Here is a 22531-nt window from a genome sequence, read left to right as displayed (position 1 = left end):
CTGTCCCCCGCGGCGCTCGGCCATCGCCCACCCGGCGCTCCAACCCCCCGCGCAGGAAGGAGCGACACAGGGCTGTTTTAATTTAAATTCGGGTGCATTTATCATGGGTGGGGGGTACACAGCACCTGGGGGGGCTGACCCCGCCTGCGGCAGTGCAGCTCATAGCATTTGGGGTGGGTTTTGGGGGGGGATGTGATGGGCACAGGGGGTGGGGGCTGTGCCCCACAGCGTGGGGCTGGGCAGCAGAGGGGCAGCCCTCGCCCTGGCCGCGGCCCTCGCCCCAGTGTGGCAGGAGGGGCTGGGGGCCTCTCCCCCCACCCAGGGCCTGTCCCGGGCTGAGCTCGCCCCACGGCGCCGGGGCTGGGGCCCTCTCGGCACCCCTGGCCCCGCAGGGCCCTGGGAGCGGAGCCGGAGGCCGAGCTCGTCCCTGGGGCCACAGCAGCTGCCGGCCGCGGGAAGGGGCCGGGGCAGGAGGGCTGGGCAGGGGCCAAGCGCCGCTGGGGGGGCCGAGGCGCAGCATCTACCCCCCGCTTCAACCCAGCCTGCTCTGGGCAGGAGGGAGGGTCGAAGCTGGGGGGACGCAGGGTGAGAAGCGGGGAGGGAGCGGGGGGACGGCACAGGACTGTCCCCGGGGCGTCCTGGCAGAGAGCGCGGTGCAGCTGCCTCTGCCTTTTCCACCCCGGAGCACAGCTGCGGCCCCCGCACATCTGGCCAGCGGCCGTGGGGATGCAAGGTCCCATGGGGACCCGCGTGTGTCCCCACGGCTCCCTGGGGAGCAGAAGAGGCTCCTCTCCTCCTGCCCGGTAACTGTGCCGCCCCGGGGGGTGCCGCACCCACGAGACGACGCTGCCCCGGCTGGGCCCGGCTCCCGAGGCTCTCCCAGCCGGAGCAGCGTGTAGCACAGGTTTGCCCTGGCTCCTCTCCCATCTGAACGGGAGCTGCCGCTGGGAAGAGGGGAGCCGGTCCTGCTCCCAGCCCCGCTGCCTCCTTCCCTCCAGGCAGGGCTGGGGCAGGCAGGGGGGAGGACAGCACCCAGCCCAGGGACCCGCTCGGGGTCCTGCGCGGCCCGAGCGGTGCCAAGCCCACGTTCCCTGCGCGTGGACACACCACGCCGAGGGTGGGATCGCTTTGGGAGCGAGGGGATCCTGGCCCGGCTCCACCTTCGGCACACATTTCCACCCCGCTGGGGCACAGCCCTGTGCCACCACTGCCCGCGCCCCATGGAGCAGAAGTCAGGGGGCTGTGCTGAACCCCCCCTGCTTACGGTGCCTCGGTGCCGACGCACCGCGGTGCCGGGCTAGCCCAGCTCTCCCCGCAGCTCACAGCCTATGCCCGGCCGTAGCAGAAGATCTCGCTCAGGTCGTAGCCGGTGACGGCGAAGGAGTTTCCCTCGGGGTCGCAGAAGCGGGCACCGCAGACCTGGGTGTCGGTCACGCACTCGGCGTGGCAGTGCTCCATCTGCAGCGGGGAGAGGAGCCGAGACGCTGCACAACCGAAGTACAACCCGCCACAGCCAGAAGCCCAGGGACCTGCCTCGCGTCCCAGCCGGCCTGTGGAGGCACTACCTCAGGGCAACAGGCAGGCAGGGACTGCGGGCGTGTGGCCGGGCCAGCGGGCCATGGCTTGAGCTTGCCATTTCATTGGCGCAAGAACCACATCCCGGTCAGACAGAGCAGCCTTCCCGGCTTGTACCTCCGCCAGGCCAGGCCAGGCCTGGGGATCACAACCGGAGGGAAGAGGAGAGCTGTGCCGCCCCACGGCAGCTCAGACTGGGCCCGGCAGGGTTTCCACCGAGCAGTGAGCCCCTCTCCGTGGCCACGGGGCCTCACCGGCGGCTGCAGGACAGAGCAGCACCTGCGCCGCGGCCCCGCGGGGCAGCGATGGCTTGGAGTGCTGCATACCTGCCCCAGGCTCCCCACCGAGGGCTGCCGCTGCCCAGACTCACCTCCACATCGTCGGTGTCCGGGTTCCTGCTGAGCTTCCAGACGTGAACAAAGGAGTCCTCCGCGCCCGACAGCAGCTGCAAAGGGAGCGGGACAGAGGCCGTGGGGACCGGGAGGCCGGAGGGATGCCATGGAGGTGGCAGTGCCGTGTGCCAGGGCAAGGGAGCAGCCCCTGCCTGGCCGTCCACAGGCTGCCATGCTCCAGGCCGGTGGGATGCCGGGGCGGGATGCCGGGCACAGGCTGAGGTGCCCCGGTGCAGCCAGCCATACCTTTCCCGTCTGCGGCGCCAGGTCCAGGGCGTAGATCCATCGAGCATGAGCGTTGACCTCGGCACGCAGGAGGCCCGTTGCTGCCTCATAGAGCCGAATCTGCCCGTTTCCGTAGCCAGCAGCCACGACCCCATTCCACAGCTTCACGGAGGAGCAGGTGCAGCTGGGCACAGGGACACGTCTCACCTCCTCTGCTCCCGGCTGCAGACCCGCACGCTGGGGGCCGGTGCCGGGTGTCCCCTCCTGCCACCCTCCCATCCCTCACGCGGCACCGGCGCAGCCTGGCCGGGGATACGTCCGACCCCCGCCACCGACGGGACCCCACTGTGCGGCTCCATCCGCCCCTCGGGCTTACCCGAAGGCCGGGATTTTGCTGCGCAGGGTGAACTCCTCTCCCGTGCTCCAGACGCAGAGGGTCCCGGCGTCATCGGCAGTCACCAGGTCACCAGCCCCGTCCTGCAAAGCAGCGGCAGGTCAGCCTCCGCCCTGGCACCGCTCGTGGGGCAGCCAGCGCCGGCGGCAGCGAGCGGCTGACTCACACCGGGCAGAAGGTCCTTGCTGCCCCAGTTGCCTGCGCCGCTAAAAGTTGCTGCAAAGCAAAGCCAGAGCCTGCAGCGGAACGAGCTTAAAGTTTAACAGCTCACAGAAACTGCTGACATGTTCTGTGAGCAAGCAAGGCTTGGCTGTGATCGCACCCGGGCGTTGCAGTTCCAACATGTTCGTGTTTGGCAACGATAATTACACACGGGATAAGCGTCTAGGAAGGATTACTGCATCCCCTCCCTCTGCGCCCGAGTCTCGGCACTCCGCACCTTACAGGCGCCTGGGATTTCACGCGCCAGGCCCCGTCTCTCGCTCGCTAAAAAGCCTTTAACAAACCGTGGTGCAAAGTCCAAGCGAGGCGCATTAGAGGACAGTCACCGCAGAGGCAGACGATGGAACAGCTTTCACGTAAACAAGCTCCAGATCCAGGCTAATTGGGAACCAGTTCTGAGCAATTAATTGTTCAGGGGAGTCCCGAACGCAGCGAAAGTTAAATATAACTAATTAGAGAACGTGGAAGAAAGCGTCCTCGTTGGGAAAGAAGCAGCCAGTAACGAAGCAGCCAATTAGTGCGCCTGCAGAGATGCCAACCAGAGCGAGCTGAACTGAAGGAAGCCCCATCCTGTGCTCTGTAACCAGGTGAAGTCCCCTCACCTGCCACCAGAAAGGTCACCGGTACCGGGCAGCGCGGCCGTCCCCCCCCTCCGCTGGCGAGGGGAGGGCTCCGGAGACACGGGCACGGCGCGTCCCGTGCCCGCCCCAGGGGCTGCTGCAGTAACTCACCGCTCTAACGGTGGAAGCGTTAATTTTAGCGTGGGTTTGTTCATGGCCGGTTTTGTTCATTTGCTCTTTTGTACCACAACCGGCCTTTAGCTTCAACATCTCTTCGGTGCCCCGGCACTCAGCCTGCCGGATCACGGGATGCCCTGGGCCGGCAACGAGCCGCGCTCCCGCAGCCACGCTGCGTGCGGGGGACCAGCTCCTTCACCGCCTTTGTTGCCGCTCTCTGCTTCAGCGTTTGCGTCCCCAGAGCCTGGGCGACCAGGGCTGAGATTCAGCCAGCCGAGAAACACGGAGCCCAAGGCGCTAACAAGGCAGAGACGGGCTGAATGCCGATGGAAACTGGGACAGCGGGATAACTGATGGGGTGGCCGCTCCCAGCTGCCCGGGCAGCAAAGGGAACAGCCCTGAAATACCACAGTGTGTGAGTGCAGTGTTTTAAACTATGTTTGACTTCAGTTTGCCTTAGCTCAAGACGCCACACTAAGCCACGGCAGGACAGCTCGCAGGCTTTTCGGAGCAGGGCCTGAGGAAGTGGCCATTCCCAGCCGCCTCCGCCCCCAGATGCATCCCGCCCTGACAGGGGAGACCCCCCCATGCAGACAGCCACAAAAGCCAGCGTCCCTGGTGAAGGGAGGGACAGCAGAGCCACCCACTCTCCTGCACTGTGGAGAGCAGCCGGCTCTGGGGCAGCTCTGCCACATCGCAGCCTCACCAGACCTCGCCTGCAGCGGGGACCAGGCTGGTCACGGAGAGCACCGGCTCCCAGGGTGCGGGGCTGCACCCTGGGACCGGCTCAGCCACGGCCGGGGCCTGGGTGAACCTCAGCTCCCAGAGCTGGCACCTGCGAGGCGTCCCCGAGCCAGCCGAGGGGACAGCGGGAGCCCCCACCGCTCCTCTGGCCCAAGCGGACACCGACAGCGCTGACCCCACACGTACCGGAGCCTGGCCCAGCTCCGCCGCGATGTCGGTGATGGCGTCGCGGTGCTGCTCCAGGACCTCGCTCACCGTGATGTTCGTCCCTTTGGGGGGGATGTCAAACACCAGCACCAGCCCAGAGGACGTCCCTGCGGGCGGGAGGGAGGCGGCATCAGCGGGGGCTCATCCTGCTCTGTCCCGGCAGCGAGCCTCCAGCTCTCGCCGTGCCCCTCACCCCCCGAGACGCGCTGCCTGCGCGGGGCCGCTCCTCGCAGACGCCGCTCGCAGCCCTGCCCCTCTGCTCAGCCCAGAGCAGCTCCCTGCGACAGCCCCAGCGCAAAGCCAGCCCCGTCGGCTGGCCCCGCGTCGTTACCCCGCGTCATTACCCCGTCCCTGGGCCCCAGCGCCACCCTCCCTTCTCGTCCTTCCCCACACTCCCGGGCCTGGCTCACCCACGCAGATGAAGCGTCCGCCAGCTGCAGCGATCCCTCGAGCAAACACTGCTTGTGCTGAAAGGAAACCAAGGGCTGGTCACGACCTGCGGCAGCCGCCAGGAGCCGGCAGACCAGCGTGGCGGCGGGAGGCACCAGCGTGCCCGTTCGAGTTTCATCTTTAGGGCTGGTCCCGTAGCTGCCACGCCGGGTCCCTTCCGAGCCCCTTTGCAGCCCCCCCGGGCCCCCGTCGAGCCAGGATCGAGGGGTCAGGGTGACGCTGTGACCTTTCCCAGACCCTTCTGCTAAGCTGCTGTGTAGGAGCATCCTGGCTCGATCCTGACCAGGCCCGGGAGCCAGGCTGCTGGGGGGCTCTAGGCCAGGAGGAACCGGGCTGCACTACGGGAATCACGCACACCCGGGGAAGGAGAGCGGGCGGAGGGGCCGGGGGGCTGCTCGCTGCGCTCCCGCCGCAGGATTTACCTGGAGGATGCTCTGCGACGTCCAGCGCGTGCCAATAAACCATGATGGAGCCATCGGACTCGTACATCTGGAGAGAGAAAGCAACAGGGTGAGGCCCAGGAGGGTGGGGAAGTTCCTCTTATGGCTTCAGGCTCAATCGCTGCCCCAAGAGGTCTCCAAGGAGCGGCAGCTCTCTGGGTACGCAGCAGGGCCTCCAGGCGGTTCCCCCGGGAGCCCAACTGTCCTCGCAGCGAGCTCATCCTCCTGGCATCATGGCTTCCCTTCTCACCCTCCGCGGAAAACTGCCCCACCTGGATCCCTTTCTGCGAGGTCAGCACCAGCAGGACGCGGGACGGCAGGACGCACCAAGCAGCCTGGAAGGAAAGGAGGCTCGGTAGGCGAACGGGGGGCAGACGGGGTGAAAGCCCTCCCCGCCTTCCAGGGGAGGGACGGGCCGCAGTCGCCCGCAGAGGCGCGCGTGTTCCTGGCTCCTGTGGCGGGTTACAGGAGGTGGGGCCCTGCCGTCCGCGGGGACCTCTCCAAGCTCTCACAGACCTCCTCAGGAGGCCCCGTCCCAATCCCCCTCCCCGTGACCAGGACACTTCGGGCGTCTGCTTCTGTCCCGGCAGGTCTGCAGCCACAGGCACTCAGTGGGAAGGCCCCTCCACCCCCTCCGCAGCTCCGCTGTCCCCTCCCTGTGCTGGCGCTCGGCCCGTTTGGGCCTTGCGGTCGATGGGTCCCCTCTGCCCGGGTCAGAGCCGGCCGGCACTGAAGCCCGCTGGGAGCTGTTTATCAGTTTACAGGGCTGCTCCGGCTCCGCAGGGTGCCGGGGGCAGCCCCGGGCAGGGCGACGCCACCGCAGCCCTGGCGACGGACGCGGCCCAGGCTCCCCCGCGGCTCACAAGGGCCCCGCCACCGGCCCCCCTCGCCCCCGGCCCGGGGCTCTGCCTCCCCAGCAGCGACACCGGGGGACGGGGGAGCGGGGGAGGCTCCGTGCCCCGTCCCACGGCGGGGGCGGCTCTGGCACGGTGTCCCGGTGCTCCCTGTGGCACCTCCGTGCCCCAGCGCATCCCAGCACACCCCAGTGCACCCCAGCACATCCCAATAAACACCCGTACACCCCAATCCACCCCAGCACGCCCTGATACACACGAGCTCATCCCAGTACACCCCAGGACATCCCAATCCACCCCAGCATGCCCCAATATACCCCAGCTCATCCCAGTACACCCCAGCATGCCCCAACACACCCCAGCTCATCCCAGTACACCCTGATATACCTCAGTGCATCCCAGTCCACTCCAGTACATCCCAATCCACCCCAGCATGCCCCAGCACATCCCAGTATACCCCAGCATGCCCCAATATACACCAGTAGACCCCAATCCACCCCAACACACCGATACACCCCAGCTCATCCCAGTACATCCCAATCCACCCCAGCATGCCCCAACACACCCCAGCTCAGCCCAGTACCTCCCAGCTCACCCCAGCCCGCCCCAGCCCGCCCCAGCGCGGAGGGGCCGCCTGACCTGGGTGAGGCCGGGGGCGCTGCCGGCCGCGCCGCCCTCCCTCGCCTGCAGCTGCCGGTGGGAGAAGCCGGGCCCCTCGGCGGCGGCGCTGAGCACGCTGAGGCCGGGGCCGTGCACGGCGCTGAAGCAGGGCAGCTGCCGGCCGGGCAGGCGCAGGACGCTCAGGTTGTTGTACAGAGCCGCGGTGCTGCGCTTCAGCTGCACGCTCCTCTCCTTGCGGTACATCCTGCGGGCGGGCGGGCGGGCGGCTCCGGGGCACCGGGGCGGCTCCGGGGGCACCGGCCGCGCAACCCCCGCCCCGGCCGGCCGCTGCCCTGCCCTCCCCTCCCCGGGCCTCCCCGGGCCGCCCCGGCGCCCTCCCCGCGCCCCCCGGGCCCTTCCCCGCACCCCGGCCCCGGTCCCGGTCCCGGTCCCGGTCCCGGCCCCGGTCCCGGTCCCCCCGGGCCCTCTCCCCGCTCACCCGCTGTCCGCCGCAGCCATGGAGACGGCGGCGCGGCGTGATGACGCAGCGGGCGGCGCGCAGCGGTGGCGTCACGGTGGGCGGTGCGACCGGCGGAGGGGGGGCGTGGCCGGCGTTGCCGTGGAGACCGGGACGCCTCCCGCTCCGGGGCGGCATGGCCGAGGTGGGGGGGCGGGGGGGTCTGGGGTGAACTGGGGTGAACTGGGGTATGATGGGGTGTACTGGGGTGTGCTAGGGTGGTACTGGGGTGTGCTGGGGGTATGGGATGTGCTGGGGTGTGCTGGGGTGTGCTGGGGTGTGCTGGGATGAGCTGGGGTGTGCTAGGGTGGTACTGGGGTGTACTGGGGCATGATGGGGTGTACTGGGGTGTGCTAGGGTGGTACTGGGGTGTACTGGGGCATGATGGGGTGTACTGGGGTGTGCTAGGGTGGTACTGGGGTGTACTGGGGCATGATGGGGTGTACTGGGGTGTGCTAGGGTGGTACTGGGGTGTACTGGGGCATGATGGGGTGTAGTGGGATGAGCTGGGGTACATTGGGATGTGGTGAGTTGGGATGTGCTGGGGCGTGCTGGGATGTGCTGGGATGTGCTGGGGTGTACTGGGGTATATTGGGGTGTACCAGGGTGTGCTGGGGCGTACTGGGGTGTGCTGCGGTACACTGGGATGTGCTGGGGTGTACTGGGATGAGCTGGGGTGCACCAGGATGTGGTGGGGTGCACTGGGGTATACTGGGGTATACTGGGGTGTACCAGGGTGTGCTGGGGCATACTGGGGTGTGCTGCGGTATACTGGGATGTGCTGGGGTGTACTGGGATGAGCTGGGGTGCACCAGGATGTGGTGGGGTGCACTGGGGTATACTGGGGTATACTGGGGTGTACCAGGGTGTGCTGGGGCGTACTGGGGTGTGCTGCAGTATACTGGGATGTGCTGGGGTGTACTGGGATGAGCTGGGGTGCACCAGGATGTGGTGGGGTGCACTGGGGTATACTGGGGTGTACCAGGATGAGCTGGGGTACATTGGGGTGTACTGGGATGAGCTGGGGTACATTGGGGTGTGGTGAGTTGGGATGCATTGAGGTGTACTGGGATGTGCTGGGGTGTACTGTGGCATGCTGGGCTATACTGGGGCATGCTGGGGTGTACTGGGGTGTATTGGGGTGAGCTGGGGTGTACTGGGGTGTATTGAGGTGTCCTGGGCTGGGTTGGGATGAGTTGGGATGCACTGGGGTATATCAGGGCGTGCTGGGATGTGCTGGGATGAGCTGGGGCATGCTGGGGTGTATTGGGATGTACTGGGGTGTGCTGGGATGAGCTGTTGTGTATCAGGGTGTGCTGGGGTGGGTCAGGGTGTACTGGTGTATATTGGGGTGCACTGGGGCATGCTGGGGTGTACTGGTGTATATTGGGGTGTGCTGGGATGTGCTGGGGTATAATGGGGCGTGCTGGGGTGTACTGGGATGAGCTGGTGTGTATCAGGGCATGCTGGGTGGATTGGGGTGTACGGGTGTTTATTGGGGTGTACTGGGATGAGCTGGGGTGTGTTGGGGCATGCTGGGGTGCATTGGGATGAGCTGGAGTGGGTTGGGATGAACTGGGGTGTGCTGGGGTGTACTGGGATGAGCTGGGGTGTGTTGGGGCATGCTGGGGTGCATTGGGATGAGCTGGAGTGGGTTGGGATGAACTGGGGTGTGCTGGGGTGTGCTGGGGTGTACTGGGATGAGCTGGGGTGTGTTGGGGCATGTTGGGGTGTACTGGGATGAGCTGGGGTGTGTTGGGGCATGCTGGGGTGGATTGGGATGTATTGGGCTGTACTGGGACGAGCTCGTATGTATCAGGGTGTGCTGGGGTGGACTGGGGTGTACGGGTGTTTATTGGGGTGCACTGGGATGAGCTGGGGTGTGTTGGGGAGTGCTGGGGTGGATTGGGATGTGCTGAGGTGGATTGGGATGTACTGGAGTGGGTTGGGATGAGTTGGGATGCACTGGGTTATATCAGGGTGTACTGGGATGTGCTGGGCTGAGCTGGGGTGTGTTGGGGCGTGCTGGGGTGGATTGGGATGTACTGGGGTGTACTGGGATGCGCTGGGGCACGGGGGTGCCACGGGGAGCACCGGGACACCGTGCCAGAGCCGCCCCCGCTGTGGGACGGGGCACGGAGGCTCCCCCGCTCCCCCGTCCCCCGGTGTCGCTGCTGGGGAGGCAGAGCCCCGGGCCGGGGGCGAGGGGGGCCGGTGGCGGGGCCCTTGTGAGCCGCGGGGGAGCCTGGGCCGCGTCCGTCCCCGGAGCAGCGTGGTGCCGGGGCCACGGTGGCGTCGCCCTGCCCGGGGCTGCCCCCGGCACCCTGCGGCGAGGCGGGAGCTGCGAGCGCTGTCGTGTCCCCCTGCAGAAAGCGACCCCCCGGGAGCGGGCGGCCGCCCCCAAGTCGCGCGGGGAGAAGTCCCGGCCGCCCACCGCCGCCGCCGCCCGCGCCGACGTCGTCCCCGGCCGCCTGCCCGAGGCGGAATGGCTCTCCTTGCTCGCGGCTGAGCGGGCGGACGAGGACGCCGGGGACATCCTCGCCGAGCTCTTGGGCCGCGTGATGGACGAGTGCTCCAAAGCCCACGCGGCTCGGCAGGTGAGCGCGCCCGGACCCTGCTTTCGCGGGATCCCGGGCGCCCGGGGCGAGCGCGGGAGCCTCGCAGCCCCCGCTCCGTGCTGGGACGGGGCCGAGGGCGCGGGGTCTCAGCTCTGGCTCTGCCCGCAGCGCGTGCCCTTCACCGTGGGCCAGGCGCGGGACGCCCTCCTGCAGATCGCCCAGTGGCGCTTCCTGGTGCGGGACGAGGGGGAGACGGACCCCGAGGGAGACGGCGCCTGGCGGGAGGATGAGGAGCCCAAGCCCTGCGCCACGGACTCCTGGGCGCAGGGCTCCGTTCCCGTCCTGCGCACCCAGGGGTCCGGGGCTGCGCCCGCTGCCGCTCCTGGGCCGGGGTGGGCAGCGCCGCCGACAGCAAGCAGCCCCCATCGGGCACCTCGACACCCCCGGCCCACCCCAGGACCCCCTTTGCCCCCTCCCGGGCAGGTCTCCGGCGCGCGGGCCCCGAGCCAGCGCGAAAGGCAGGACCCGCCGTGTCCTGGCCAGGTTCCCACCGCCACCGTCCTGCCCGTGCCAGGGCCGTCCCGCCCGGAGCTGCTGCCGGACGAGGCGGCCATCGCTCCCCATCCGCCAGATATAAAAACTCGCCGTGCCCGGCCCCCGCTGCCTCGGCCAGCCCCGCTCTGCCCGGCCAGGCCACCGGCTCCCTGCCTGCCCCCGGGCCCGGCCGAGCTCCCAGGGCAGCCGGAGAAGGGACGGCGTCCGCTGCGGTCATCCCACAGGGACGTGGAGGGGAGCGGTGCGGTGGGGGTCAGCAGCCACAGGCCACCGCTGTCACCTCCCTCCGGCACCAGCCCGGTAACGATCCGGCCAGGCAGGCCCTCGCACAGCACAGGGGCGAAGCGAGAGGGGTCCGGCACCGTCCCGGGGGTCCCCAGGCTGGGCCCCGGCAGCCGGCCCGAGCGCTGGATCAGGCCCCAGGTGGAGGTGCTGGACCCGGGTGCGGAGGCCAAGCCGGCGGCACGTCCCCAGGGCGGCCGCTGGCACGGCCGGGGGCCGGAGCTGGGCAGCTCGCAGCTGCCCTGGGGGCCGGTCACCACGGCGGGGGGACAGCTCCAGCCGCCCCCCCGGGGGTCCCTGCAGCCCCCCGGCCCCATGCCCTGGCAGCTCGGCTCCTTGCTGGACTCTGCTCGGCTGGCTCCCGGCGTGACCGTCAGACGGGGCGGCAGCGTGAAGCACGGGCTCTGCGTCCCCACGCACGGCGAGGAGGAGGAGGAGGAGGAGATGGGGGAGGCCAAGAGGGACCTGAGACCCATCCGCCCCACCGTGCCCTTCCCGGCTATTGCGGCCTGGCAGGTCACGGGCGAAGGCGAGTGGTGAAGGGCCCTGGGGCCATGGCCGGCTGCCGGGCTCCCCACCGTGTCCCACACGTTTCCCACGAGCGGCCCCGCTGCTCACGGCAGCCCTGGTGTGAGGCACAGCCGGGCCGGGTCCCCCCAGCTCCCGGTGTGCCGCGTCTCCGCTCTGGCAGGGCAGCCACCGCGCCAGGCAGGAGCCGCGGCACTGCGGGCGGCCGGTGGTGCCCCGTGGGCTTCGTCCCCGTCCTCCCCCTCGCATCCTGGGGAGCAGCCCGCCCGCTTGGCCCCCGATCCTGGCGCTCATCCGCTGGGGAACCGGCTCCAGCAGCTCCGTGGCTGGGTGCCCGGCTGGGTGCTGCCCTCGTCCTGCAGCTCGGCGCAGCGGCTGCGTGCCCGAGCTCCGGGAGAGACCCCCGTCCTAGGCTGGCTCCTTGCCCGCTGCTTTTGGCACGTTCCCGCCTGACCCCGCACAACAACCTGCCATCTGTTTTTCACCTTGTAACCGCATGCAGCCCGTACCCTGCAGCTGATTTGCCACCAAACAAGAAATGAGAGGGATTTAATGGGCTGAAATGTGTGTGTGGCTTCACCGCGTGAGATCTCCCTGGGGTTTGCCACCGCCCCGTGTCCCCAGGCTGCGGCGCTGGCCCAGGTCCCTGCCCTCGGAGGCCCGGCCGCCTCCGCGCCGCTCTGCCTGGGCAGCCCAGCACGGCTGCACCCCGCTGCGGCCGGCGCCTCTGGCTGCGGCCCTGGCGGCTGGCCCCGGCTCTGCTCCCTGCACCCAAAGCCACCGGGGCTGGCGAGGCCAAGCCACCACCGGGCTGTTCGCCGGCCCCAGCGGTGCTCTGGCTGCGCAAGCGCCCCAGGCTTTTCTGTAAAGAACCCGGTTTTGGCTGTGACGGTGTGGGGCGATGCTCAGGGACAGCCGAGCTCAGGGATGGCTCATCCGGGGCGGGAGGCCAGAGCTGGGGACACACCAGAGGCTTTCGGGGCCGGAGCGGCCAGGGATGGCAGCAGCTTGGAATCGTAGAATCATTTATGTTGGAAAAGATCGTTAAGATCATGGAGTCCAACCGCAGCTCGGGGCCAGCGACGCTTGTCCAGTGCCAGGGGCTCAGAGGCTGCGGGAGCCCTGGGAAAGCGGGACCCGTTCCTGGGGGAAGCATCTGCTGAGCTGCTGAAACCCCCAGAAGGGCCCTGCCTGCGTCCCCGGGCTGCCAGCCTGGTCGGGAGAACGGGGACCGCGAGCCGGGGCTGCGGCAGCGGGACGCGGTGGCAGGGTCTGCGTGGACGCCCACCCCGCCGTGCGGCCACCCCCGGGCTGCAGCCGCCTCCGCCTCCCCGCATGCTCCGGGTGCAGCGCAGCACCCCGGGGTCCCTTGCTGGGGCTGCCCCCGTCCTGGCGAGCCCCTCCAGCAGGTCCCTGCTCCCGCGGGGCCGTGGCTCCCACCCCGGCTCGTGGCCGAGTGTCCCCGTGCAGCGGGACGGGGACCTCGGGGCTGCCCTTGGGCATCGCCCCTCCTGCAGCGGCTGCCCGGGGCTGGTGGGGGGCTCCCTGGCCCGTGTGGGCGAGCAGCCCCGGGGTGGCACAAGGGACGTGTGGCTCAGCCCCCCGCCTGCTCTGCTCCCCCCTGCCCAGCGAGCACTTTCCTGCCGCTGTCCCCCCTCCGTTCCCGGGGGCTCGGGGAGCAGGAGGGAACCGCGCCGTGCCGGGGCTGCCAGGCTGGGCAAAGGTCCTCGGCTGGCTTCCGGCCCCAGCCAGACTGTCCCCTAGCCACACGCCCGTGCCCCAGCCGGAACCCCACGCCCCAGCCGGAACCCCACGCCCCAGCCGGAACCCCACGCCCCAGCTGGAACCCCACGCCCCAGCCATGGAGCTGCCGAGCGCCTGCAGCCACGCGTGCTGGTTCCTGCTCGCGCTGCTGCTGGGGCTGCTCCTCTGGGCCTGGAGGAGAAGTGCCTGGGACCCCCGCAAGTGTCCCACCGACCTGACCGGCAAGACGGTGATTGTCACCGGAGCCAACAGCGGTGAGCGGGGACTGGCGGCGGGGGAGCGCACGGGCTGCAGGGCTGCGGGGCCGGGGAGATGCAGGACGTGGGTGCAGGGCTGCGGATCCTGCCTGGCCACGGGACCCAGCCACCCTCCTTTCGTGCCGGAGCGGGAAGAGGTGGCAGCTCCCTGCTCCCCGGGCATGGAGAAGGGGCCAGAGGCATGTGCACGGGTGACGGCATGGCGACACGGTGCTGTGGGGCGACCCACAGGGGACACGGGTCCCCCTTCTCCCACTGCTGAACCACAGCCCCTGCTGCGGTGGTGCAAACGGCTGCAGGCATGGCCGGCGGCCGGTCCCTGGGCGTGCAGGACATGGTCCCGGCGCCCCACGCCCACGGCACGCTCACGCCATGTGCCCTCAGACGTCTTCTGCACCGCCCCGTGTTTTGCAGCGGGACGCGGGTGGGAGCTCTGCCTCGCTGGCTCTGGGCACCCCCGCGCCCGCAGCCCCCGCCCAGCCTCTGCAGCCGGACTTTACCTCAGCCGGTTAATGACTGATGGCCAAGGCCACCGCGCTGATGGCTGCCCTGGGCACCGCGCTGCGCCAGAGCTGCATGCCGGGAACGGGGTCGCTGCTCCCACCCGCGTCCCACTGCAAAACACGGGGCCGGGGCTGGCAGAGCCAGGGGCAGGGGGACCCACGGGGCCGGGGATGCAGGGTGTCCCCCCGCACGCAGGGCGCTGCGGTGTCCCCCTGTGTGCCCAGGGGCTGGGTGCCCTCCCTCCCGGTGCCTGTTGTTTCCCGCCGTGCAGGAGCACTGATGCGGAGCGGTGCTGGCACAGCACAGCCGGGTGGGTTTGGTGGCCGTGGCTGTGGCAGACGTACCGCCTGCGTGGCCCGTGTTGAGCCACCGATGGAGCTGCAGTGAGCTGCCACTGCCAGCTCCTTCCCGCACCCCGCGGTGGCTGTCCTGCCTCGTCCCCGTCCCCGCACAGCCACACTGCGCTGCAGAGCGGGGAGCCCGGCGCTGGGGTGCCTGCCCCACTGCCTCCCGCTCACCCCCGGCTCCAGCGCTGGGGCACCCTTGGTTCGGCACTGGGCTCCCGACGGGCCAAGCTGCCCGGGCCGGGGCCCCCCTCCATCGCCCTGCGCTGCTCTTGGGGCTGCCCAGACCCTGGGGACGGGGGCACGGCCCCCCAGGGACCCCTCGCCATGGGGACCCAGTGGGGATCAGCCCGCGCCCGCTCCATGTGCCGCAGGGATCGGCAAGTGCGTGGCCCTGGACCTGGCCCGCAGGAATGCCCGCACCATCCTGGCGTGCCGGAGCCGGGAGCGGGGCCAAGCAGCCGTGGAGGAAATCCGGGCGGCCACCGGCAACCCCGCGGTGCTGCTGCGGCTGCTGGACACCAGCTCGCTGGCTTCTGTGCGCGCCTTCGCCCAGGCCGTGCTGCGGGAGGAGAAGCGGCTGGACGTGCTGGTGAACAACGCTGGTGTCACCGGTATGCACCGGCGTCGGGGTCAGGCATCTGCCACCCCTGTCCCAGCCCTGGCCGGGGTCCAGCTCCCTGTCCCGCTGCGGCGGGTGAGCTGCCCGGCCCCCGGCCCCACGGCACCCCGTGCTCCCCTCTTCCAGGGCTGCCCTTCGCCATCACGCCGGAGGGGCTGGAGCAGACGTTTGCCACCAACCACCTGGGCTCGTTCCTGCTCACCAACCTGCTGCTGGGTGAGCGCGGGGGCCGCCGGGGCCGGGGGGCTCCGGGGACGCCCCCCTGCTCACCCCTCGCTCCACACAGACCTCCTGAAGGCGTCGGCGCCCGCCCGTGTCGTCAACGTCTCGTCCTTCCGGCACAGCGTGGGCACCGTCAACGTCCGCTGCCTCAGCGGGCAGGAGCGGCTCAGCAGCGTAGCCGCCATCTACGACAGCACCAAGCTGATGAACGTCCTCTTCACCGCCGAGCTGGCACGGCGCCTGCAGGGCACAGGTGGGTGCCAAGCTGAGCTGTGCCGTGCTGTGCCACGCCATGCCGTGCTGTGCCACGCCATGCTGAGCTGTGCTGTGCCACGACATGCCGTGCTGTGCCACGCCATGCTGAGCTGTGCTGTGCCATGACATGCCGTGCTGTGCCACACCATGCTGAGCTGTGCCACGCCATGCTGAGCTGTGCTGTGCCATGACATGCCGTGCTGTGCCACACCATGCTGAGCTGTGCCACGCCATGCTGAGCTGTGCTGTGCCATGACATGCCGTGCTGTGCCACGCCATGCTGAGCTGTGCCGTGCCATGCCGAGCTGTGCTGTGCCACGCCATGCTGAGCTGTGCCGTGCCGTGCCATGCCGAGCTGTGCTGTGCCACGCCATGCCGTGCTGTGCCACGCCATGCTGAGCTGTGCCGTGCTGTGCCGTGCCACGCCATGCTGAGCTGTGCTGTGCCATGCCATGCCGTGCTGTGCCGTGCCATGCCATGCCGTGCTGTGCCGTGCCATGCACGGCTGTACTGTGCCGTGCTGTGCCATGCCTTGTTGTGCCGTGCCACATGGTGCTGTGCCATGCCGTACAATGCCCAGCTATGCCCTGCTGAGCCGTGCCATGCCGTGCCATGCCACGCTGCTCCCGGGGAGGTCTGCCCATCCCAACCACCCCGTGCCGCTGTGCCACGACACAGGGGCTGCATGATGGGGCTGAGGGGTCTTGGCCCTGGCAGAAACTCGCCGGGCCCCCCCACGTCCCCTGCGGGTGGCAGAGCCCTGGCCAGGGGTGGCCGCGTCCCCGGGGGTGGCCTGGTGCTGGGGCACAGAGGAGCCCCCGCTCCGAAGCCGGGCTCGGGGCTGCTCCTGCTGCTCCAGGTGGGATGGCAACGAGGGATTTGGGCGCCAGAGGCAGGGACCGGGACGGGAGCAGGGCCCTGCCCGTGCCGGGGTCCCCGCGGCCCCCAGCGCGGTGCTGACGGCGCGGCTCGGCAGGGGTGACCGCCAACGCCCTGAGCCCTGGCGTGGTGAGCACCAGCATCATGCGCCACTCCAGCTGGGCCTTGCGGGCGCTCTTCACCCTCGTCCGCCCCTTCATGAAGGTGAGCGGGGGCAGGTGGCGGGGCCCGATCCTGCCTGGACCCCCCGTCCCACGGCCCCAGCGGCAGCGGGGTGGGCGGGGGGCGGCTGGGCCCCCTCCTCACCCCCCTTCGCCCGGCAGTCGGCGGAGCAGGGGGCTGCCAGCACCATTTACTGCGCTGTCTCGGAGGAGGCCTCGGGCATCACAGGCAAGTACTTTGACAGCAACTGCAGGCTGGCGCTGCCCTCCGCGGCCGCCCGCGACGCCGGCCTCGCTCAGAAGCTCTGGGAGGAGTCGGAGCGGCTGACGGGGCTCACCGACGGCCCCCGGCACTGAGCCAGCGGCAGCTCCGCGTGGGGACACGGCAGCAGCTCTGCCACCCGGTGCTGCCAGCCGCGGTGCCGGGGTCCCCACAGCTCCCGGGGACGTGGGACTGCAGGCTGCTGGGGGATGCTGGGGCCGGCGCCACGCGGGTGGCACACAGCCAGCGCTGGGGTGAGGCAGCTGCCCCAGCGCCAGCACTGCCAGCACCCCGAGGCACAGCAGAGGGGAGTCACCTTGCCCGAGCCGGCCCCCGCAGCCCCTTCCCAACAGGGAGAGCAGCCACAGGGCCCAGCCATGCCAGGAGAGCCGCCGTCACGGGGAACAGGCCGTGCTGCCGTCCGCAGTGTAACTGCTTTATTAAAAAGCCCGGTGCAACCAGCGCTGGCTACTCCCAGGTGATGTCCAGGTCCAGCCGCTGCTTCCGCACCGCCTGCAGGAAGCCGTCGTAGTCCCGCCGGTGGATGTCCCGGCAGTGGGACAGGTCCAGGCGGCGCAGGCGGCCCTCGGAGGCCAGCAGCAACCACACGGTCTGGCCAGACACCCGGCTCTCGGCCAGCGAGAGCTCCTGCAGCTCGAGCAGGGGCGGCCCCGGTGCCGCCAGCACCGTCTCGAACACCGAGTCCAGCGGGAAGGGGATGCCGAGCAGGCAGAGGGTCTGCAGGCGGGCGGCTCGGCACAGCAGCGAGGCCAGCGTGGCACGCAGCGCCAGCCCATACTGGGCTGGGAAGACGCCGGTGGTGCTGGCCAGGGCCAGGGAGAAGCTCTGGAGCTGGGGGAAGCCGTGGGGCAGCAGGTCGGTGTCCCAGCGGGGCGGCTCGGCCGGGGTCTCCCCATCGGGGTCGGCCTCCGGCGGCGCGTGCAGCTCAGCGCTGAAGGCCTGCAGGCCGGGGCAGCTGGCGAGCAGGGCGGCCAGGGAGAGCTCGTCCTGGCAGCAGAAGCCGTGCAGGGCCAGGGTCTGCAGGCGGGGGCCCAGGCTCCGCGCCACCGGCAGCACCTCCGCCAGCACCCGGCCCTGCCACCCGGTGCAGCCCAGGGTCAGCCGGGCCAGGCGGCCCCAGCCCAGCAGCTCCCAGCTGCCCGCCGGGCCCGGGCCGTCCCCCAGCCACACGCTGGCCTCCTCGGCCTGGGGACAGACGTTGTGGACGATGGCCAGGTCGGGCTCCTCCACCTCCTCCACCCGCCGCAGGGGCAGGGTGAGCCGGGAGCCCCCCAGGGCAGCCCCCCGCCGCCGCGCCAGCTCCTCCAGTGAGGGGAAGCCCTCGGCGTCCCCCGTGCTGTCCAGCTGCTGCCCGTGGAGGAGGCGGAGGGCGTCCGGCACGGCGCCGTGGGCCAGGAACTCCAGGCGCGGCAGGGCCAGCAGCAGGAAGGCCAGCGCCGCTGCCATGCTGCTGTCCCCCGCGGGCTCCAAGCCGCGGGCCAGCAGGACGCGGAGCATGGGGCAGCAGAGGGACCGCGCCAGCGGGTCGTAGGCCAGGTGCCGCAGGGCGCGTGGGGACACCTTCTTGCAGTGGGACACGTCCAGTTCCTGCAGGTGCCGGCAGCAGGAGCCCACGGCCGAGAGCACCTGGACGTTGGCCTGTGTCTCCGCCAGCCCCAGCCGGCTCAGCCGCGGCAGCCCCTCCGCCAGGTCCACCAGAACGTCTGCCGACAGCCGGCTGCAGCCGTGCAGGTCCAGGGAGCTCAGGTTCTGCTGCCAGCACACAGAGCCCCCTCAGCAGGGCGGGGCGGAGGGGACCCCGACACCCCTCTGCCCCCCTGCACCCACCCACGGAGGGCGGGCACCCCCAGCCCCGCCGAGGGCGGGCACCCCCAGCCCGCTGACCTTGCAGCGCAGGGCGACGAGCTGGCCGATGGCGTTGCTGACGAGGCCGGGGCAGGGGCGCAGGCTCAGCTCCCGCAGGTGAGGCAGCAGGAGCAGGTGGAGCGCTGCCCGCGTCAGGCGCCGGCTCTCGCCCAGCAGCCGGATCAGGTCCTGCACCAAGCTGCCGGCTGCAGGAGGGGGCCGGGGGTCAGCGAGAGGGCCCCAGCACTGCTCTCCCGGCCTCCTCCTCCTCGCAGAGGGGGTCCCCAGACCCCGTGTCTCACCCAGGTCATTAAAGGGGCCCATGACGAAGCGGAACTGGTACTTGTCCAGGTAGTTCTCGCTGTAGTCCTTCACCCAAATGCTCTGCATGTGCTGGGCCAGGCTCTGCAGGCAGAGGCTGCCCAGCACCGGCACCTCCTTCCTCCTGGGCATCTGGCTGCTGTGGGGAAAGGGAGGGTCGGGCACGGCCAGCCAGGTGGGAGCTGCCCACTGGCCCCAGCAGGCGCCCTGACTCGCCAGGGCCTGGCTTTATTTTGGGTGCGCTTTAACTGTTTCTGCAAAATCGGTTAAGAAAGTCCTGCCTCGGTGCGCGCAGCCTCGGCCAGCCTGGCTGTGCCGCAGCACGGCCCGTGGCCGCGCGTCTGCTCTGCCCGGGGCTTGTCTGGGGTCAGCGAGCTGCACGGCGCTGGTTTCGGTTCTGCCTGGCTTTGGGCACTGGCACGGTGGGTTACCCCCGGTGGAAATCCCACTGTGACCGGAGAGGCCTAACCAGGAGGGAGTGGGACAAACCAACTACCCCAGCAGCCCCTCGCCAAGGGGGACGCCCCAAACCTCACCACCACACGCTCCTCCCGGCAGGCAGGTCGGGCACCGGCAGCTGGCCGCGGCAGCACTGACGATGGGAGAGCACGGCACCGGGAAAGCGGCAGGTGCTGGGAAGCTGGGGAGAAGTGTTAATTGTGGTGTTAATTGGGACTGGCAACACTTGGGTAATCGCACTGTGCTAGGATCCCTGCAATTAGGCAAGAAACGAGGGGCTGCATCTCAGTGAGGCGCCTAAAGCATCAGCCAGACTAACACTGAATCCCGATTCCTGGATCCGTAAACTTGGGAGACATCCCAGTGCAGCCAGCGGGCGGGGGAGAGGTTAACTGGGATGGGGAGGGCTCCGGGAGTCCTGGCAACTGGGGAGACTCCCGAAGACTGGAGAAAGGCAAACGTTGGCCCTGCGGGCAGGTCCGACCCCGGAGACCGGGAGAAGACTCTCCGCAGGCACGCGACGGGCGAAGGCGTGCCGGGAGCAGCCGGCACGGATGGACCACGGGCAAACCGGCCCGCGTCGCTTCAGCAGAGCAGCCTCCCGGCGAGACGGGGGAGCAACGGGGGCAGGCAGAGAACTGGCCGCGCTGCCGTGAGCGGCGGGACACGGGCTGCCACCGCCGGGATCGCTGCTGGGGTCACCGCCAGCCCGCTGCCGGCCCGGGAGCGGCCTCGCCGAAACGGAGCGGGCGGGGAGGGATCCGTCCCGCCCGCGGCAGCCGCGGCCGCCACCCTGGCGCCCCGCCCGGTTCAGGGAGCGCCGGGAGCGGAGACGGGGCGGCCGCGGGGTCCCGGCCCGGGGGTGCGGGGAGGGGGAGCAGCCCCTTCGCGGAGGGGCAGGGCGGGGGGGACCGGGACGGCGGGGGAATTCCCGCTAGGAAGGAGGGAGCGGGCCCTCCCCGCCACGGCGGCGCCGGGGACCCCCTCCCCGGGCGCGGCCGGCGCCGGAGCTGCCCCACGGGCCGGGATCGGGCCCCGGCCCGCCGGTGGGGGGGAGCCCCTGTCCCGCCGGGGCCCGGGCCCGGGCAGCGGGAGCACTTACCGGCGGCTCCGCGTCCCGTCCCGCTTCCTCCTCCGGCCCGGCCCCACCTCCCCGGCGGGCGGGACCCGGCCCCACCGTTACAGGCGCCGGCGGCCCCCGCCCGGCCGCGCCCCATTCTGCCGGGGAGGAGGCGCCCGCCCCGCTGGCTGCGGCCCGGCCCGGAGCCCCCCCGCCGCCGGGCAGAGCCGCTCCGCCGCCGGGGCCCTGCCCCGCCCCTTCGCCCCCGCCGCGGCGCGCCCGGCGGCTTCGCTCCCCGCACTGCGCATGCGCTGACGGCAGGCCCCTTCCGCCCCCGCGGGCTGCCCCGAGCTGTGCCTGACGCCGGGCGCGGCGAGCGGCGCGGGCGGGCGGTGCGGCGGCGCGGCGGGCAGCCCGCAGGGGCCTAGCGGGGGCCTCGGGGTGGGCGGGGGCCGGTGGCTTCCGAGGGCGGGAGGCGGGGAGCGGCGCTGGGGAGCGGCCGGGCGGCAGGTACCGGGCCGGGGCCGCGGGGAGGGCGGGGGAACCCCCCGCCCCGGGCTGCGTCGGGGCTGTCGCGTCGGTGCTGCGGGGCGGGGCGGGGCGTCCCCCGCCGCGGGGGCGTGCGGGGCCCTGTGTGGGGGGCGGTCGGTGCTCAGGTGGCGGGGGCGCTTCTTCTCCCGCCGGGGGGGGCCACGGTGGAGCGGAGGGCGAGGGTCGGGGGGGGGGGGTAGTGCTGGGGGCCCCCACCCCTATGGGGGGGGTGTGTGGGGGGAGAGGGCTGGGGACCCCCACCCCCGTGCGGGGTCGGGGGGGGGGCAGTGCTGGGGACCCTGACCCCAGTGGGGTGCCGGGGGGGGGGCGCGGTCCTGGGGGACCCCCCCCTCCGTGGGGTGTCTGGGGGGGGCAGGGGCAGTGCTGAGGACCCCCACCCCCGTGGGGGGGTCTGTGTGCGTGTGTGGGGGGGAGGGCTGGGGACCCCCACCCCCGTGCGGGGTCTGGGGGGGGCAGTGCTGGGGACCCTGACCCCAGTGGGGTGTTTGGGTGTGGGGCACGGTCCTGGGGGACCCCCACCCCCATGGGGTGTCTGGGGGAGGCAGTGCTGGGGGATCCCCACCCCCGTGGGGGGCCTGGGGGGGCAGTGCTGGGTGGGAGCACTCAGGTACGGAGCAGGGCTCGGGCAGGCCCTGTTGTCCCCCCGCGGGGTAGCTCCGGGCTCCCCGTTCCCTGGCCCCCCAGCACTGCAGAGGCAGGGAGCCCCTCTGCGGGGAGGGGGGATGCCCGTCCCGGTGGGCGCCGAGCCCCCCGCCCCGGCGCAGCCAGGGTCCCCGCTGCCAGCACCGCGCTCGCACGGGCAGCGCGGGTCTCGCCGCGGGCAGTGCCTGCGCCGCAGACAGAATCTTTGTTCCCCCTCCTCCGGCCCGGAGCCCCCCGTTTGGTGCGGCGGGAGCGTGACAGCATTGCCCGGCTCGGGGGGCTCGGTCGTTGGGAAGCAGGAAACCGTTGCAGGTAACGGCAGCGGTCGCCTCGAGACCAGCGACTAAGCACACGAGCCCTCTGTAGAAACAAAGATTCTGTTTTATGCAGGTATTTCCAGCAGCAAATGTAAAGACAGGCGAGAGCAGGTCCGAGAGGCCAGTGCGCCTTGAGGAGCGTTACAGAAGCAGAGCTGTCTGCATTTGGAGACGCTCGCATTAAACGTTTTTTTTTTTGGGAAAAAAAGGTGTCCTCTTTCACTCGGATCAGCTGCTGTTTGTAGCTACAGGTTTTGGGGTTTGTTTCCAGTGTAATTCACCTTTTTCCTCAGTGTGGTGCTGGAAACCTTCAGTCCATCTGGGAAATGGTGGCTGGCTTCCTCGCGCGGGGCGTGGCGGAGCAGTTCCGTGACAGACTCGTTGGGGATGAAGGGATCTGCACCGTAGGGAAAAAACAACAGAGTCACTCTGGATTGCCTGTGGAAACTCCTCTGCTAGTACAGTAAAATAGAACTCGTTTTGCAGGCGTAACCCTTAACGTTAAATTTAAATGTTTGCCGAGCTGTAGCTTCTTATTTGTGAAACACGGGAAAAACTTGCTTCCAGGCAGAGCGTGGCTTCCAGCCCTTCCCGGGAGCACGTACCGCGCTCAGAGCTGTTCTGACCCGCGCTGGGGAACGGGAGGTTCGGACAGATCACCTGCATCCCCCCATCCGGATGAAATTTTGGTTCTAAATTAAAGGTCGAGCCGAAACGTGACTAGAAATGAAGAGAAGCTTTAAGGAATAGCATTTAGGAAGGAC

General features: G+C 70.2%; 5 protein-coding genes across 5 annotated transcripts in view; 3 read left to right on the top strand and 2 right to left on the bottom strand.

Annotated features, from left to right (window-relative positions):
- Positions 1 to 128: 128 nt before the first annotated feature.
- Positions 129 to 7383, bottom strand: WDR54 (WD repeat domain 54). The gene is made up of 10 exons (XM_082315689.1): positions 7340 to 7383; positions 6880 to 7105; positions 5659 to 5721; positions 5369 to 5435; positions 4907 to 4963; positions 4476 to 4603; positions 2569 to 2669; positions 2214 to 2376; positions 1946 to 2020; positions 129 to 1458 (listed from the first exon to the last, which is right to left on the bottom strand). Exons 1-10 carry the CDS (start codon positions 7357 to 7359, stop codon positions 1327 to 1329), a joined length of 1032 nt encoding a protein of 343 aa, XP_082171815.1. The 5' UTR covers positions 7360 to 7383; the 3' UTR covers positions 129 to 1326.
- Positions 7384 to 9823: 2440 nt separating this feature from the next.
- On the top strand, positions 9824 to 11292 carry LOC309592498 (uncharacterized protein C2orf81 homolog; the record flags this gene model as incomplete). Its single annotated transcript, XM_082315924.1, has 2 exons — positions 9824 to 9954; positions 10084 to 11292. Exons 1-2 carry the CDS (start codon positions 9919 to 9921, stop codon positions 11290 to 11292), a joined length of 1245 nt encoding a protein of 414 aa, XP_082172050.1. The 5' UTR covers positions 9824 to 9918.
- A 1849-nt stretch (positions 11293 to 13141) lies between these two features.
- LOC309592497 (retinol dehydrogenase 12-like) lies at positions 13142 to 16645 on the top strand (the record flags this gene model as incomplete). Its single annotated transcript, XM_082315923.1, has 6 exons — positions 13142 to 13298; positions 14524 to 14763; positions 14898 to 14987; positions 15058 to 15246; positions 16225 to 16331; positions 16451 to 16645. 6 exons carry the CDS (start codon positions 13142 to 13144, stop codon positions 16643 to 16645), a joined length of 978 nt encoding a protein of 325 aa, XP_082172049.1.
- Positions 16646 to 17011: 366 nt separating this feature from the next.
- On the bottom strand, positions 17012 to 20450 carry LOC309592187 (uncharacterized protein). Its single transcript, XM_082315320.1, has 5 exons — positions 20299 to 20450; positions 19274 to 19377; positions 18719 to 18876; positions 18456 to 18622; positions 17012 to 18320 (listed from the first exon to the last, which is right to left on the bottom strand). The coding sequence occupies exons 3-5, from the start codon at positions 18867 to 18869 to the stop codon at positions 17019 to 17021; spliced, it is 1620 nt and encodes a 539-aa protein (XP_082171446.1). The 5' UTR covers positions 18870 to 18876; positions 19274 to 19377; positions 20299 to 20450; the 3' UTR covers positions 17012 to 17018.
- A 253-nt stretch (positions 20451 to 20703) lies between these two features.
- Positions 20704 to 22531, top strand: part of DCTN1 (dynactin subunit 1) — an 84612-nt gene continuing 82784 nt past the window's right edge. The window contains exon 1 of the mRNA XM_082315419.1: positions 20704 to 20766. The gene's annotated coding sequence lies outside the window, so the exon portion shown is untranslated. The remainder of the gene's footprint in view (positions 20767 to 22531) is intronic.

This window comes from Platalea leucorodia (genome assembly GCF_965183815.1).
Source record: "Platalea leucorodia genome assembly, chromosome: 6".
In the NCBI taxonomy this organism is placed as follows: Eukaryota; Metazoa; Chordata; class Aves; order Pelecaniformes; family Threskiornithidae; genus Platalea; species Platalea leucorodia.
This window is presented reverse-complemented; position numbering and strand designations above follow the sequence as displayed.

What these genes read in the sequence shown, in the direction of transcription:
- WDR54 (XM_082315689.1), bottom strand. Translation starts at nt 7,359, where the DNA reads ATGGCTGCGGCGGACAGCGG. An exon ending in TGGCGCCGCAGACGGGAAAG is followed by an intron (nt 2,021 to 2,213) that starts GTATGGCTGGCT and finishes CTCCCTTTGCAG; the next exon opens with CTGCTGTCGGGCGCGGAGGA. An exon ending in CGGACACCGACGATGTGGAG is followed by an intron (nt 1,459 to 1,945) that starts GTGAGTCTGGGC and finishes TCCCCGCTGCAG; the next exon opens with ATGGAGCACTGCCACGCCGA.
- LOC309592187 (XM_082315320.1), bottom strand. Translation starts at nt 18,869, where the DNA reads ATGCCCAGGAGGAAGGAGGTGCCGGTGCTGGGCAGCCTCTGCCTGCAG. An exon ending in GGGCCCCTTTAATGACCTGG is followed by an intron (nt 18,623 to 18,718) that starts GTGAGACACGGG and finishes CCCCTCCTGCAG; the next exon opens with CCGGCAGCTTGGTGCAGGAC. An exon ending in TCGTCGCCCTGCGCTGCAAG is followed by an intron (nt 18,321 to 18,455) that starts GTCAGCGGGCTG and finishes TGCTGGCAGCAG; the next exon opens with AACCTGAGCTCCCTGGACCT.